This window comes from Aphelocoma coerulescens, chromosome 20, assembly GCF_041296385.1.
Source record: "Aphelocoma coerulescens isolate FSJ_1873_10779 chromosome 20, UR_Acoe_1.0, whole genome shotgun sequence".
Taxonomy (NCBI): Eukaryota; Metazoa; Chordata; class Aves; order Passeriformes; family Corvidae; genus Aphelocoma; species Aphelocoma coerulescens.
The window spans coordinates 1,125,456-1,141,018 of NC_091033.1; the positions used below are offsets into that span (position 1 = coordinate 1,125,456).

The 15,563-nt window shown below is 53.6% G+C and overlaps 2 protein-coding genes across 6 annotated transcripts in view; both read right to left on the reverse strand.

The window, feature by feature from the left end:
- Positions 1–230: 230 nt before the first annotated feature.
- SLA2 (Src like adaptor 2) lies at positions 231–2,957 on the reverse strand. Its single transcript, XM_069034300.1, has 7 exons — positions 2,853–2,957; positions 2,671–2,753; positions 2,453–2,539; positions 2,109–2,212; positions 1,403–1,552; positions 1,109–1,235; positions 231–1,016 (listed from the first exon to the last, which is right to left on the reverse strand). The coding sequence occupies exons 1-7, from the start codon at positions 2,955–2,957 to the stop codon at positions 869–871; spliced, it is 804 nt and encodes a 267-aa protein (XP_068890401.1). The 3' UTR covers positions 231–868.
- Positions 2,958–7,264: 4,307 nt separating this feature from the next.
- NDRG3 (NDRG family member 3) overlaps positions 7,265–15,563 on the reverse strand; it is a 62,795-nt gene continuing 54,496 nt past the window's right edge. For 2 of the 5 annotated variants that reach the window (XM_069034589.1, XM_069034588.1), the window contains exons 10-17: positions 14,348–14,451; positions 13,890–13,955; positions 13,376–13,427; positions 11,985–12,032; positions 11,321–11,356; positions 11,179–11,230; positions 9,314–9,352; positions 7,265–8,812 (exon numbers count right to left, since the gene is read on the reverse strand). In XM_069034589.1, the coding sequence (XP_068890690.1) occupies positions 8,634–8,812; positions 9,314–9,352; positions 11,179–11,230; positions 11,321–11,356; positions 11,985–12,032; positions 13,376–13,427; positions 13,890–13,955; positions 14,348–14,451 (576 nt within the window). In that variant the 3' untranslated portion in view covers positions 7,265–8,633. Of the gene's footprint in view, positions 8,813–9,313; positions 9,353–11,178; positions 11,357–11,984; positions 12,033–13,375; positions 13,428–13,889; positions 13,956–14,347; positions 14,452–15,563 lie in introns of all 5 variants that reach the window. The other 3 variants (XM_069034592.1, XM_069034590.1, XM_069034587.1) reach the window with 2 other exon arrangements.

Genomic DNA, 15,563 nt, shown 5'->3' on the forward strand with positions numbered 1-15,563 from the left:
GTGTGATGTTAAATTACACTTTTAAACCTATTGGGCTCATGAATTTACCCGAAGAGAGTTGGCTGAGGACCAGCACTGGCCCGTGGCTGCCTGCTCACTCTGGCTGGGGCCGCCAAGGGCCATGGCTGGAGCAAATCCCTGCAGGCTGTGGCAGTGAAACTGGCCCCACGGGCAAGTGACGATAATATTCACCAAGCCACAGCTGTGAAGGAGGTGCCTTTTAATTGAGATGCTACAGATGGTTATTGCTGCATATCCAGCAGGATCCTGCTTTGCAGAACTTACAATCCATGTTAAAAGGTTTAAAAATCAGCTGCTTTGGGCACTACCAGGGGCTGGTTCCCCCCTGGCTGCTGGTCCCAGCAAGCAGAGTGCTGAGTTATGGGGGTGAGAGCACTCTGAGGGTCCATGGCTGCTGCCCACAGGCCTGCACAGACACCCACACCCCTAAAATGGTTGTGCTTGAACTTGAGAGGTCTGATGGGGGAGGGCCAGGATTTGGTTTGTTGAACATTTCCATCCTCTCTCTGCTGCTGTGGGAGCACAGATGCCAGGGACCCCTCTGCAGCCTGTGGGGCAGGCAGGGCTCCTTCTCTCTGCAGCCTCTGCCTCCTCCCCCCTTGGGTGTTGGGTGAAGCTCAGGGTGCTCAAGCATCCTGTCCCAAAGTGTCCAGTGAGGGAAAAACAGGCCCTCAGGCAGCTGCCTCCTCCAGCGTCGCTGCCTGCCGGGCTCCATATTGGTCTTGGCTGTCCCAAGTTCTGGCCAATGGGCCCCAGCACCAGTGATGACTGACTGTGGCTGAAAGCAGAAGGCTGAGCTGGGAGATGGGTGTCCACCACAGAGCTGTGGCCAAGTGGCGCCCTGTCCTCAGCTTTTCTTCACCCCCTTTCCTGTGGAGTCTGGCTCAGGGGTGTCAGCCTCTGAGAGGATCAGGTAAGAGCTGATGGCTTCCCGCAGGCCCTGGCTGATGGGAGACTCCTCCGGTGGGGATGCAGTCTCCGAGAACAGGAGGGAGCTGCTTGGAGGATATAGGGCAGTCATCAGGCAGCCCACAGCCCCTCGAGGGTCAGGTGGGAGAACCCCAGCCCCTGCCCCAGCTGCCCTCACCTCTCAATCTTATCCCAGTGGAACGATGGCTTCTTGATGACAGCAGGTGGTGTGGAGGCTGGGGCCGCCCTTGGTGCTTCCATGGAGCAGGGCTCGCTGAGGCGGCAGCAGAGGCCCTCGCTGAACTCTGGGCAGGGAGCCAGCAGCATCAATAGGGTGCACCCCCTGCCCCCCCAACCTAGGCACACCTGAGCAGGGGGGTACCAGCTGCCACCTTTTTCCCCTCCCTCCTTTTGGGGCCTAGGACATCTCCCCACACACAGCTCAGGGTGCTGGGGGCTGGCGGGGCATTACCAGAGTAGTGGTCCACCAAGTTGTGCAGGCTAGGGAAGGTGAGCCGGGGCGAGATGTAAAGCCATCCGTTGTCCAGCCGGTGGATGCGGTAGTGAGTCACCGAGGCCCAGGCAGCTCGCTCGCCACGGCGCACCGACAGGGAATAGCAGCCTGCCAGGGCAAAGGGCACTTGCCTGGGCTGTCCTAGGCCCCTGTCCTGCTCAGCCCCGCTGCCCGCTGCATTCCTGCACACTGCAGGGATTCAACCATCCTACAGAAGCAGCAGGCATCACCCTTCTCTCCACAGGCTTTGTGGCTGCAAGCATCCCTGTGCCAGCCCCATGCCATGAGCACCTTTAAGACAACATTGGTGACAGGGAATGGTGGGGATGACGTTGGTGCCACCAGCCACCTGCACAGTGGCACCTGGCCGGATCCCCTCACAGGGTCCCCTTGATGTGATAGTAGGCCCTGTTTCATTTTGCAGGCTCAGTCTTGTCACCTCTCTGTGTAACCCAAAGCTGCAGGAACCTGATGGTTGGTTGTTCTTTTGAAGCCCCATGGCAGGGGCTCAGCACAGAGTGGGGGGCAGCAATACCAGGAAGCAGCCCCATAGGCAGGGCCACTGCCATTAGATGTGAGCAAGGGAAGATCGCTCCCTCTCGCTCCTTGGCACCCCGACGGGGAGGGCTGGGATAGTAACGGAGATGGGTCTGAGAGCTCTCACCTTGCCTGGTCTGGCTCTCTCGTATCAGAAAGGATCCACTGTGGTTGCCTGGGCGGAGCAGCAGCTCCTCCGCCTGCTGCCGGCTGATGCCCTCGTACAGCCACCTGTGCAGACAGCGGGCACTGCAGAGCCTCTCACCCAGCACCCCGGGGCCCATCCTGCCCCAGCTGGGGCATGTCCTGCGGACACTCCAACATGCCATGCCACCTCCCCCAGCCCCAGCACTGCTCAGGGCAGGATGTCCCAGAGCAGTGGCCAGAGTCTGGCCTCAGGGTTGGCCAGGTTCTGTGGTGGAGCCATGTTCCCTGGGGCCCTCCCTGGGACAGATCCTTCTCAGCATTTACCTGTGCCTGATCTTGGCCACACAGCTGCTGGGGATGTGACACTCCTTGCCAGACACCTCGGATGCCACCAGCCACCATTCCCCATCCCTGTGGGGAAGAGGGATGAGCCATCCTGAGGGGTTGAGGGGCTGCAGGATGGGGGAGAAAGAGACACACAGGATGGATGCCAGCACCGTGGCACCACAGGCTGGACACTGATCAGGAGTGCAGAGACTTACTCAGAGAGGATGCGGAGCTGCTCCCCCATCCTCAGGACAGCAGCCACCCCCACGCTGGAGGGGAAGTCACAGAGGGCCAGGGCCTGGAAGCCACTGGGGACTGCAGGGATGGAGAGAGGGCTCAGCATTCCCTGGGCAGCACCAGCCTGGAACCAGGCACATGGGGTGCTGGATGAGCTCACGGCTGCTGGGCACTCACCTGCCTGCGTGGGCAGTGGAGGTCGTGCAGTGTCGGCAGACGCTGCTGGGATGCTGAGTGACTTCTCCCGGCTGGGCAAATTCCCCATTCTTGGGGTTCAGCCCCCAAGGGCCTTGGCCTGAGCTGCTGCTGTCTGGAAGGGACTTGGTTCTTGGGTCAGCATTCCCCACCCAGGCAGGACATTGATGCAGGGTGATGTCAGCATGGTCTAGGGCAGGGCTCTGGGCTGTGGCTGAGCCTGGCAAGCAGTTCCCCAGGGAGCACTTTGAGAAAATCATTGTCCCATCACCACCCCAGAGCGTGTGTGGGTACTCCCCAGGACAGGGCATCCGCAGCCTCATAGTAGACAGACCCCAGCCAGGCTGACTCCCTGAGTGCTGCCATCCCACCCTAGCCCCATGTCCCCCAGAATGTGAGGCACCCATCCCAACGTCCCAAGCTGCTGGCCCCCATGGAGATTCAGCAGCTGTGGGAATGCCTCTTTCAGTTCCTTGACCATGGAGAGCTGCCGCCAGAGCTGTGTGTGACCCACGATTGTCTCAGGCTGAGCCCCTCCCCTCCCTTGCCCTAACCCCTTCCTGCCCTCAGGAGAGGTGAACTCCACTTACCTGCCCCTCACCGCTGTCACCATTGTTTGGGTGCTGTCATGCCTGGGCAGCCATTGGCCAGCTCTGCCCTCCCTGCATGGAGGGGCCTCAGGGCACCCAGGGTGGCAATCCCTGCCCTTGCCAGACCCTCTTGGTTTGCCCTTGGCCCCGCTCTAGGGCTGGGTGTTCAGGTCCTGGTGCTGGAGCTGCTCCTGGCAGTGCTGCCGTGAAGGGCTGTGAGGTGCTGGGGCTGCGGTTGCTGCTGCTTCCTGTGACGTGCACACACTAGAGAGGGTTTCTCCTTTTCACTCAGTCACAGTGAGTGCCTGAGTATGGGCACCAGGCCCAGCAAAGTCCCTGCAGGCACTCAAGGCACTGTGGGCATCGCATGGGATTTATGGGTGGGCAAGTGGGACGATGGGTCACATGTGTGAGTGGGAGCAGGGATGATGACAGGACTCGTAAGTTGAGGCTGGAAAGGAGCCATCCCCAGGGTGGTCTCAGTGAAGGGGGAGTGTACCAGGGTGCCTCCTCAGTTGTAGAAGCACCAGGGCCCTTAGCATGGTGCTGAATGTGATGGGCAGGGGTGGGGAGGTGCGATGCTCATGGACCTGCCCAACACAGTGCTGCACCCAGCACTGCCCCATACCAGCACAGCCCCACACCCAACACTGCTCCACACCAGCTCTGCCCCACACCAGCTGTGCCCAGCCTGTCTGTGCCTGGTCTCGGTTGGGTTATGAGTGGGAGCAGCCCCAGCTCTGTCCTATCTCCATCCTCAGCAGCTGTTGCTGGTGTGGGACCGTTCATTGCCCAAACTGTATGTGTGTACCATTCACCTTTCAAAGCAAACACTGCTTGTCCCAGCCAGCACCATCCACCAGCCCCCCACCCCCCTGCCTGAGGTCAGAACCTTCTGATCCACACATGCATCCCCTCCCTGCAATCCAGCCCTGAGGAAGGTCCTTGGGATTTGCTCTCAGCAGCTCCTGAACTCATGGCCCAGCTGAACAACACTCTGTGTCCCCCCACCATTTCCTTCTGTGCCCCGCCATGTGAACAGATACTTGCAGCCTCCTGCCGCAGCCCTACTGCTGCTGCAGCTGCACATCCTGTTCTGTCTGTGCTGAAACATGAAAGTTTCTGGTCAATTGTAACCACCTTGGCAATGTGAAATGCACTCAGGTTCAACAGGGCTTTTGGGCCTTATGACGCTGTTGGGGTCAGGACCCCCTTGAGCCTGCCCTGATATCAGCAGAGCTGTTTTGCAAGGGGTTGATAATGTTTGGGAGAAGATTCATTTGCTCTTGGAAGTGGTGGTGCAGCTCCATTGTGGTTCTTGGGGATGTGGGGTGCAAAAGCATATAGTACATGGCCAACAAAAGCATTACAGGTGTCTCAGGCCACAGGAGGGACCCAGGAACCCTCTCTTCCCCCCAGCCTGGGCACACCTGGGGCAGCAGAAATGCACCAGCTTGTGCACCTTGATCTGGTGGGGAGGACCAAGGCTCCAGGCAAAGTGAGGCCCAGCCACCTGGTGTTTCAGGAGTTGAGACCAAACGATTGCTGTGGGAGGCAAGAGCCCCTGATGGCCCCAGTCCTGTGTCCTCCTCAGTGTGACTGACACAGCTTTGCTGTGGCTCTACCCTGAACACCTCCAGGATGGACATCCCTCTCCACTGCTCATCCCACAACCCCCCCCATCCTTCTGCCTTCAAAACAAGGAAAAATCCCAGCATCAATTCTGAGCCTCCCAATTCCCAGTCTTTGGCTGTTGCTCCTCCCAGCATCTTCTGGCACCAAGAAGAGTTTGACACCATCCCTTTTGCAAAGGAACATGTCCAGGTGTGAGGGGGCAGGGGCTGGCTGCAGCTCGGCCCCAGGGCTGGGAGCAGCCAAACACTTGGTCCATGGATTTCTGGGTTCTGCAGAACCCCCCCACCCCCATCAGCCCTTGAGGCCCTGCAGCCCCCATGGAGAAACCTCAGCCTGTGTCTGCGAGTCGTATTTTTCCATCAGTGACCTGGATCTGAGCTAAGCCAGGCTCACCCTGTGCTGCTGAAGGAGCCACGGATACACAAATCTGGGATCTTGGGCTGGACACACCACTGAATGAACTTGTCCCAAGGTTTTGGGCAATTGGGAATTCAGTCCTAAGGGTGAGCATAGGAAAACGCTGGCTCCATTTGCCTGCCCCTTCCACTGGGCATCCCAGTTCCCAAGAGCAGGAAGAGGTCAAGGAAACTCCACCAATTTGCAAGGTCTTACTCCAACCTCTGGGCTGCCCCTCAAGAGATAGGAATGCACGTTTTTGCCCTGCTCACACTCCAGCAGCCAGCAGGGATCAGGATCCAAGCTCAGGGAAGGCTGTCCTGAGCTCAAGCTCTGTGCCTGGATTTGGTGGGTATAGTTCATGGCACCCAACGAAACGCCTTTGTCCCTTTACTGAACTGATTTTTCACCTTGTATTTGCCTTTGATTTTTTTGCCTTTTTAACAGGAAAAACATTTGCTTATGCAAAAACAAGTCTACTTTTCCCAGTTATTTTAAGGACAATTAAATCCTTCCAACCATCACTACAGATCTTGCCTTGCTTCCGCCTGTGAGCCACCATGACAACAGCACTCTCCACTAAATCACTCCTCTTCCAAATTGCTAATTTCCATACTAACCTGGGCTCCTGGTCCAGGAGCAGTCTGGAGCTTGGAGCTCTCCTTCCCACATAATCATGAACAGCACTTGATCCCTGCTGTGGGATCACTTCCTCTAACTCATTTCACTGTCATTTAAATACTGTGTTTCCTTTCTTTTGGGCTGTATTTCTGGAGGCAGGACCATTCCTGGGTGCAGTCAGCAGATCAGATTAGATCCCAGTGCTGCACCTACACTGGCTTCTCTCCTGCACATGGTGCTTTGTATCCAGACCTGCATCCAGAAGTGCTGAACTTCCCACCGTGTCCAGGGGCCAGGTTTCTTTGATGGTCTCCTGTCTCCTATAGATTTAAACTCTGGTTTTGCTCATTCGATCCCTTTCTACTGCCACTATTTGTTCATTGATAAAACTGGCCAGTTTTTCCCAGTCTCAACTTTCATCCAGTTTGCAATGCATGAGAATACTTTGTCTCATTTCTGCAATGACCTCCCCCAAGGTCTCAGATAGTCCAGGCATGCAGCTGCAGGAGCGTGACAGCGAGACTGGGACTAACTAATGCCCAGCACTGTAACCCCGCTCCAGACACAGGGGGCTCTCCATGTGACACCTGACAGTGGGAGTAGAAACTGGGTCTGGAAAACAGGAGGTGAAGAACCAGGTGTGTTCCATGCCAGGCTGCTGCACGTCACTTCCCTGCGCCCGGCTGCGGGGTGGATGTGCCAACACACATTCCCCTGCTGCCCGAACTGCCCTTGGTGCCTCGCATGCTGTGACAGTGGCCCTGTCACAAGTGAGCTCTGTGTCATATTTGTGCAATATGCCAGTGCAGAGCACTACTCCAGAGACAGCAGGTGGCTCGGAGTGCTCATGGCTCCAAGTGCGGGCTGTTGGGAGGTGGTTCTTGCCTGTGTTGCAGCAAACCTGTTGTTTCCATTCTGGAAATTTCTAGTTGCATTTTTGCAGGGACCAGCTCTCCAATGTCCCTGGACAGCCTTCTACCAGGGGCCACAGGGCCACCAACCACATTATCCTGGTGCAGAGGTGCCCAGTCCTCTCCCTGCCATGGGGACGAGTTTGCTGCTTGCCACAGGACACACTCAGATGGCCAAACCCCCAGGGGTGCAGGTTGTGCCAAGAGAAACACCATGAGCAGAGTAACAATGAAACTCAGTTACAGCTTTATTCAATAACCGGTACAAAGTCCCCCTCAGGCAGAGCCTCCCGGTCCCATTCCCTACCTGAAATGGAGCAGAACATGAGCATGACCCTGGGAGGAGCTGGCTCCCATTCGGTCAGGGCTGCACAGCAGTGAGGAAAGGATGTTTTGCTTATCAATTGAGATTTGCAGTAGTCTGACCACTCATCCCTTTTCTCCCATTAACACCAGACCCTGGCCCGTAGCAGGCATCTGCTGTCCACCCTTGGTGACCCAGCCGGGTGTAAAAACATAGCAGATTTGTGAATTCCACAAAGACAGTAACTACTACCTGCACATAGGTGTTCACTGCTCACCCTTCTGACCTGACTCACAGGAATGTGTGAATGCTGGTTGTCACATCACTGGTGTTCCCTGCCCCCACATAACTGCACCCTGTGCAGACCCTGCCTGGTGCAGCAGCAGTGGGACACAGCTGGCAGTGCAGGAGATTCTGCGATCTCCACCTGGCAAGAGGCACTGCTTCCCGTTTCACAACCTGCTCAATGTTCAAATGATTCACCTGTGCCAGGGCAGAACAGTGACCATGTGTCACTGCATCCTGCCCTTCTGCCAGGTCAGCAGAGGGTTGCAGAAGTGGTCTAGAGCCAGGGCTGCTGGAGTTTAATCCCTTGTAGTGGGTTAATAGTGCACCTTGTTAGTGTAGTTTACTGGTTAATTGCTTTGCTTTTTCAGGAGGCTCAGGTAAGAAATCACTCTGCTCCTTCTTAACACATATACACAGGTAAGACCAAGACAGTATTCCTGACCATTTGTCCTCAGGCTGCCTGGCGTGTGAAACAGCCCTGGGAACACACAGATCTTCCAGTGGGTTCCGCACCCCAGGCACAGCTCCACACAGAGCACTGTCTGCTCCAGTGCCTGGAGTGCCACATCCTCATGGTCTTACTTTCCCACGTCCCACCAATGACATACCAACTGCACCACAAGGGTCCTTTAGCAGAAGCACAACTAGAAAGCATTTCTAAACCTCACAAAGCCACAGAAATTATATTTAAATGAAGAAGGGAGACAACGGCTGTCATCTGGATTGATACACAGCACAGACAGGAGATGGCATCAGCATGTACAGTAATGGGACTTACTAAGACCATGGAATGTCAATGAGTTTTAAAGAGACTCTGATGCCAAGGGGATACAGAAAGGATCAAAGTAATGTCAAGTACAGACTACCAAGGAGGTGGCTGCTCAGATGGGCATGCACAGGTTAGAGGGGACAGTTAATGCCATGTCAGATGAAATGCTAAATTCTGAGTGGGTTCAGTGGGGTTGAGTGGAGCTGTCTGAATCCAGAAAAGGGGCTCCTGCCTAACAGGATACTTCCATGGTTTGAGGTGCAGCCTGGAGGTCAATGCCTTCTGGGGTTCCAACACTTCCTTCCCCATGGGTGCTGGCATGAGACCGGCTGCGGCTGCTCTCGCCAGAGCCCACGCTGGAGGAGGAGTGGCTACGGGAGCGCATCAACCGAGTCATGCTGGCTGCTGGCACTGCAAGAGAGAACAAATGTGAGACTCAGACAAGAAGGCAGTTCCTGAAGCCAGGACCACAGTCACTCGGGTATGTGTCACTGGGTAAGCACAGAAAGAGCTGTACCCTTGGGAAAAAAATTCACTCTTCACTGCCAAAATTAAGTCTTTGCATGTCTAAAGCAAGATGTTTAAGGCCCAATTTCAAAAGGTCCAAGGTGAGCAAATGCCAGCAGTGTAACTGATCATCTGCAAGTGCAGCCACGGCCAGTGTCTGTGCAAACCAAGGCAGCTGTGGCATGGGTGACCTTTTGAAAGTCAGTCTCATCACTCTAGAAAACCACAGAGCTGAAGTCATGCAACAATCAACAAAATACAAATGAAAGGTGGAAACCCATAGCACACACAGTACAATGATCAGCCCACCCACAGCAGGACATGCTGAGACAGAGCAAAGCACCCAGAGGACAATTCCACTCAGCACACAGACCGGGGCCGAGGTGGATGCACGGTTGGAGGTACCTGACTCAGTGCTTAGGTGGCTGAGCTGCACATAAGGGACTGGAAACAACATGAGACAAGGAAAGGGATGAATACAGGAAAGAGCCAATTAGTTGCGGTGTGTGACTAGTGGCTGCACTACTCCTGGGATCCCCAGCTACCTTTCCTTCTGTTCCCAGCTCATACACTGCATGGAAAGCTCCCAGAATTTGTAAGAGCAGCTGCTAATGAGCATCTCAGGGAGAGGCCAAGCTTACCTAAAAACCCATCAGGGCCAGATCAATGCCTTTAGCTGAAAATCACACTGTACCTGGTGACATTAACTCCCCACTGCACACTCCACACCTGCTCAATAGAGATACTGTTTCCCTGGGTTATACTGTGTAACTCCAAATATGGGACAGAAATTCATGTCTTTGGGATGACAGCATCAGACTCCTTCTACAAGTCTCCTGCAAGGAGACTGCAGTCTCCTTGTCTGTCCTTGCAGTCCACCTGCAGTGTCAGCACAAGTACATCCAGCGGCCTCAGCCCATGTACAGCAGGCACAGGAACAGCTGCTGGAGAACTGGCTTCTGTATTTTAAGCAGTGCCAGCTGTGTTTTGCTTCTACCTTGTTCTCCCCAAGAAAACTGACCACGCTCCACAGTGTTCCACAGTCTTGCCCACCAAAGCTGGGAAAACTCTTCTGGTACCAGCTACTAATTCTGGAAGAAGAAAATTGGCCTGTCCTCCAGTGCTGCACATCCTGTTGATGAGAGCTGACCCCCAAAGTGCTGCTGAAGCCCTTGCTCTGATGACAGCACTTGCTGACTTTACTAACACCAGGAACACAAAAGACATGAGCATTGAAACACTCTCAGTAAGGCTGAGGGACCCTCCTCACACAACATCTTCCTCTGCAAGATCAGGCTTCTTTGGCCAGCGTTGGAGAACATGACTGTCCTACAGGTTTGTGTCACCTGCAGAGCCCTGAGGAAAAGGACAGCTTCTGCTAAGTCCTGACCATGAACTGGCAAAGCTGTGAGGAGACCACTGCCAGTGTCCCAGCTCCCACAGTGGCCATGCTGAGTGGTTAGCCAGTCACACAAACCAACCCCTTCCCTAACTCCAGCTTTTGAAGGCTCATCATCCACAAAAGGGAACTCCTGTCCCCAGCAGGTAAGAGAGTTGCTGTAGTGCACTGAGAAGCCTTTCTCCTGATGTTCATGAGCAGTAAAGCCTTTCTTGGAGATAAAGAAGTAAAGAAGTCCTTCTCCTCCAATCCCTCAGGAGCACCAAGGGCAGGGAGCTGAGCAGCTGTTAGTCTGACACACTCAGAAGACAATGTCTTCTGCTTCCAAGCATGGGGAGGAAGCCATAGGGCAGGACATGCACTGGTGCAAAGCACAACTCTCTCTGGGCTCCCTGGGTGCCTCAGAAGTCACCCAGTAACCTGTTCTGCCATTAGAGGGATTTGTTCTGTAGTATTGCTTAACCCTGGCGAGTCTGAGAGAAACAGGAACATCTGAGGAGAAAGGGAAGAGCTCTCATGTACCCGGACCAGTAGTGGGGCTGCACTGCTACCTCCTTCCCCTTTGGAGAAGGTATGCACAGATCTGCTGTTCTTGGAAACACATTTTTCTGGATTGGCACAAAGACAGACTTACAAGGTTTTACCAACACCAGCAACCAGAAAGGAGTCGCCAACACATGTCAGGGAACAACACTGGTTTGCTAAAGCTTGTCAGCACACTAGTTGATTTTCCATCATGGATGGATCTCCTGGCAACCACACTAGCTCAGAAGTAGGGACACAGATGCCAGTGGGCTCAGATGGACCAGAAAGCTTGAGTTCCCTTCATGACAACCCTGCTCCAAACCACAGAGTTATGTTTGCCACTTACTGTAGCCCATTCCCTGTACAAAGTACTTGAAGGCTTCAGTCAGCTTGCCAGGCTGTGGAAACAGAGAGGGCGGCTTTAGTGCAAGCAGAACAAAGGGCTCTGTACCACCCAAATGCCATGGGAGAGCCAAGGTGTGTCTCACCTGAACCACCTGGGGCAAGCCCCCACAGTCGGCCATCTGCAACAGGAAACAAAAGGCAGGGTGAGCTGTCCTTCCTGCCCAGGACAACCCCAAACCACACCAGCACGACCCACCCACCATGGCTGAGAGCACCACACTGCAATTTCCACCACCTCACCTCTACAGCCAGAGCAAGGCCAGCTGGCACACCTTCAGGGACCTGCTGCTGAGGGAACCCTGCACTTTGGAGGCCATGTGACCAGGTGATCTCAGGCCACACTCCAGAAGCCCAGCACCTTCCACTGCCACCTCTCCCCCAGCCAAACCTGTCACTGCACTTCCATCCAGCTGCTGTCTGGCACACTGCAGGGCCACAGGTGAAGGTGGGCAGGACCGGTACAAAGCTAGGAAAAAGGATGTTGCTGCTGCAGAGAGCAGGGTGGAGACAGGGCATCTCTAATCTCAGGGGTCTTCCCTACCAGTTGAAGGTGGCCATAAAGCAGGGATTTGGGGACCCTGACAAACTCTTCCCTCTCAGCTCTGGCTCCATGGAGGAGAGAGCACAGCCCTGAAAGACTGTCCACAAACTTCTTAAAGCCAAATATATGGAAGGCAAAAATCTAACTGGAGCTGAGCAAAAATAGTGTCTTTGTGCTGGCCAGAATGATTCTAGAGTGGCACTTGCCTTCAGAAGGGTAGTTTTGGTTGGGTCAAGACGTGAATTGCATTCAACCTAGAAAAAAGGAGAGAAGGACATGGTGTTACACAGAAAACTTGAAGAGTCAGATGTAAAATGTGGGGTAGTTGCACCAGAAGCAGTGGCTGTCTTCAGCCACTTTCTCTGGAGCCAGGAAGGACTGAGCAAGAAAGCAGAGATCATGTAGGAAGTGAACAATGAATAAAAGATCCAGGGAGGAACGGCCGGTGTTCCATCCAAGGGACCTTGTGATGACAGGTCATGACTTCAAGTGAAATCATCCCCTAGTTTTGGGATGCACTATGAAACCCTGGAGCACCTTCTGTGCTCTGACAGCAAGACTGGGAGGGAAGGAGATTTCTGTGCAATGCAGCATGAGGGACATCACTCAGTCCCCTGGCCAGACAAGGGGGCCACCACCACCTCTTCTCTGTAAGGCTGCTGCAAAAAGGGAATAGGCAGGGGCCCTATGGGAAAAGCAACCTCAGCAGGGGAGGTTAGGGGAGGGCTGGGAACCTAGGCAGCCAGACAGGCACACTAAGATGCAGAAGACCCTATCCCATACTGTGCTGTGGCCAGTAAGCAATGGGAATCAAGGACATTATCCTAGAAGAGTCAAAACTTGCAGACTTAATTTCAGACTTCCAGATCAAACAGACCAAGGGAACAGCCCATGGCCATAAAATGCTCTCCATACATGGCTCCTAGGTTCAAGTTACTGCTTTAGGAGACTCCTACACTCTTCCACAGTTTTAGACAGCTGCTTTTGTTCATAATCCCCTGGTCTCCCCACAGTCCCTGGCTGATGGGGAGGAGCAACATCCACCACAAACACACTACCCTGTACCATGCCCTGTTTACAGCTGTGCTGGGAGGGAAGTGGGTTATGGGTGTCCGCAGAGGACAACAGCTCCTACGTGCTGCCTTCCTGATGACGCAGTGCTCTAAGAGAGCTCTACATGGCTCCCCACCCCAAGAACTGGAGTCACACTCAGTTATTTTTAATCCCCAGGTAGCCTCAGCGTAACAGCAAAACAACAGCAATTCAAGACTTGAACCAAACTGCAGGCAGCAGCCTGGCAGAGCTTGGGGAAGGATGCACGATCCTGAACAGGGTCTTCTGCATCACCTGTTTGATGAGCAGGGTGAATGAGCAGGATGCTCATTCAGATTCTGCCATCCTCACCTTGGAGTTGCCCTGAGGGCCACTCAGGCCCCCTGGGCCTTGGCTCTCCCACGAGTAGCTGGGGGACTGGAAAAGAGTTTGGGACAAAGAGCCACTGTCTGTAACTAATTCTGGGCAAGGTGAAAGCACCACAGGGTTGCGAAGTGACTTGTGGGGCTAATGTCACAAGAGCAAAGAGTTCATGGATACATACCACTGCTTCCACAGCAGGTGAGTTGTCACCGACAACGAGCAAGGCAGGGCACCTGCTCAAAAACCAAAACAGAGGTGTTACTCAAAGTGCATCCAAGGGATTTCTAAGAAGGTTGAGCTCTGTGAACCAACGCCCTCATGAAAGGTTAACAAAAAAAGGCTTGGCAAAATCCCTGCCTGCCATCACGCCTCGGCATTTTGTTGTACCAAAACATCCTCCAGGGCCTGCAGACGCACCCAGACTATCCTCTCCATACATATCAACTGCCACTGCTGTTGCAAACATGAGCCTCTGACACTGCCTTCTGGAGAATCTCAGTATGTTCTTAATGAGAGGACTTCCAGACACCTCTGCCCCATTGCAGCTGACAGTCCTGCACCACAGCCTAAGACTGTCTTGGACAATCTTCTCAGCACTTGGGCTTGGTGCAGCTCTTGATGAGAAGCAACAGCATCTTTTCTGCTGAAGAGACTGCACAGTCAGCAACTGAGATAGGCTGATTCAGACAACTTACCTGAGTGTTTTTGCAATCGTTTCATTGACACCAACAACTGGTCTCTCAATTTCCAGGTCTTTACGACTGAAAGACAAAACAGAACAATGCTCCACTAAATTTGCAGAGGAAACTGGATATCAAAGGGGCACACAAAATCCAACCATCAGTGCTGGCTCCACCACCCAGGCAACTCTGTGTGTCATGCCCTGAGCAGGAGCCCCAGCAGTCATCCCCAGAAAACAGGATCCATCCTCTCATGGATGGGCATTGCTGTGTGCCCAGAGATGATCTACTGAGGTGTGACAGGGTCTGGGGGCAGACACAAGGGCTAGGCTTGGCTCAGGAAACAGCCGAAGACTAGGCTTAGGACAAAGCTTCCCCTGATACAATACCCAATAGGATAATACATATGGCAGCAAATCTACTGAGCAGGGAAGCTGTAGGAGCTGTCTGTTAGGCAAAAAGTTATCCCATACCTGTTGTATGAGGTGAGGAAGAGCTGAAGGTTATCCTGGTTAATGTCCTGCGCAATATGAAGCCTGTATGTTTGGATCAAATCTAGATTTGCCTGCAGTTCCTCCTGTACAAAAGCAGAAAAATTGAAAGACAGAAAACGTACTTTTGACAAGCAAAGAAGCAATAGTCATAAAAATATCAAAGCATTAAAGTGCGTCCATACACGTCATTCCCTGAGCAGTGACACCACAGGGCAGCGACTCCAGACTGCATCAGGATCCTGGAGACATGAGGTGTCTATGTAATGTGCTGGTACATGCCACGCTTTGGTAATGTGACTACACTTTTACAACTGGCAGTGCACAAGCTGCAGCAAGAGTACAGGTATCCTGAGATGGGATAAGTTAACTCCCAAGCCTCAGTAATGCTTACACAGATACAAATCACTCTGTGTTAGGCAGGTCTTCCACGTATGCTTAATGTTTAAGAAGCAAAGCTGTAAGGTAGGCTGATAGGTAAGCTGAAAGACTGTGATCAAAGGAAAGTTCAATCCCAGCACCCAGTTCTAAGAAGAAACTACGTTCTTAGAGAGCCAGATAGAGAGCAGGGAATGCAAGGAAGCACTACATACAATGAAGGGGCTTGACAGTGGGAAGGGAACAGGATGCGAGCAGGAGGAAGCAGTGCTGGAGAAGGAAGCTCTCCTTCCAGTGCTGATGTGTTGTTGCAAGAGGACTTCAGGTCACAGGCTGATCTGCTGTGTAGCATAAAAAGTGTGCAAACACACTATCCCTGTCACTGCCCAGTACGCTTGCTGGTTGAGAGACAGCTAATCCCAAACAGAAGGCATTGCTGTATCCAAAGTTTTCAGGAGGGGCTGGTTTGCCTCTGCTGAAACTGAAGGGTAAGATGAAGAGCAGAATGCAGCAGTTCAACATCTGGACAGATACAAGATCCCACTGTCAGCTCCCAGCTGACCTGTGCTCTACACACAGTCCAAAGGCTTCCATGTTGGCTACAGAGAACTGGCTGCCATTTGTTTCTGTTGATAGTGTCCTGGGCACCACAAAGGAGTTCCACCACCAGTGCACGGCCTGGAGACAGGGCAAGAGTGAGGATGTGTGTGCCCCCCAGCATGCCAACCCCGATGTGAGCTTGACACACAGAGAAAATGGTACTACCTGTGGCCTTATCTGATGGACCAGAACTATTTGGGAGCAGACACATGCAGAAGTT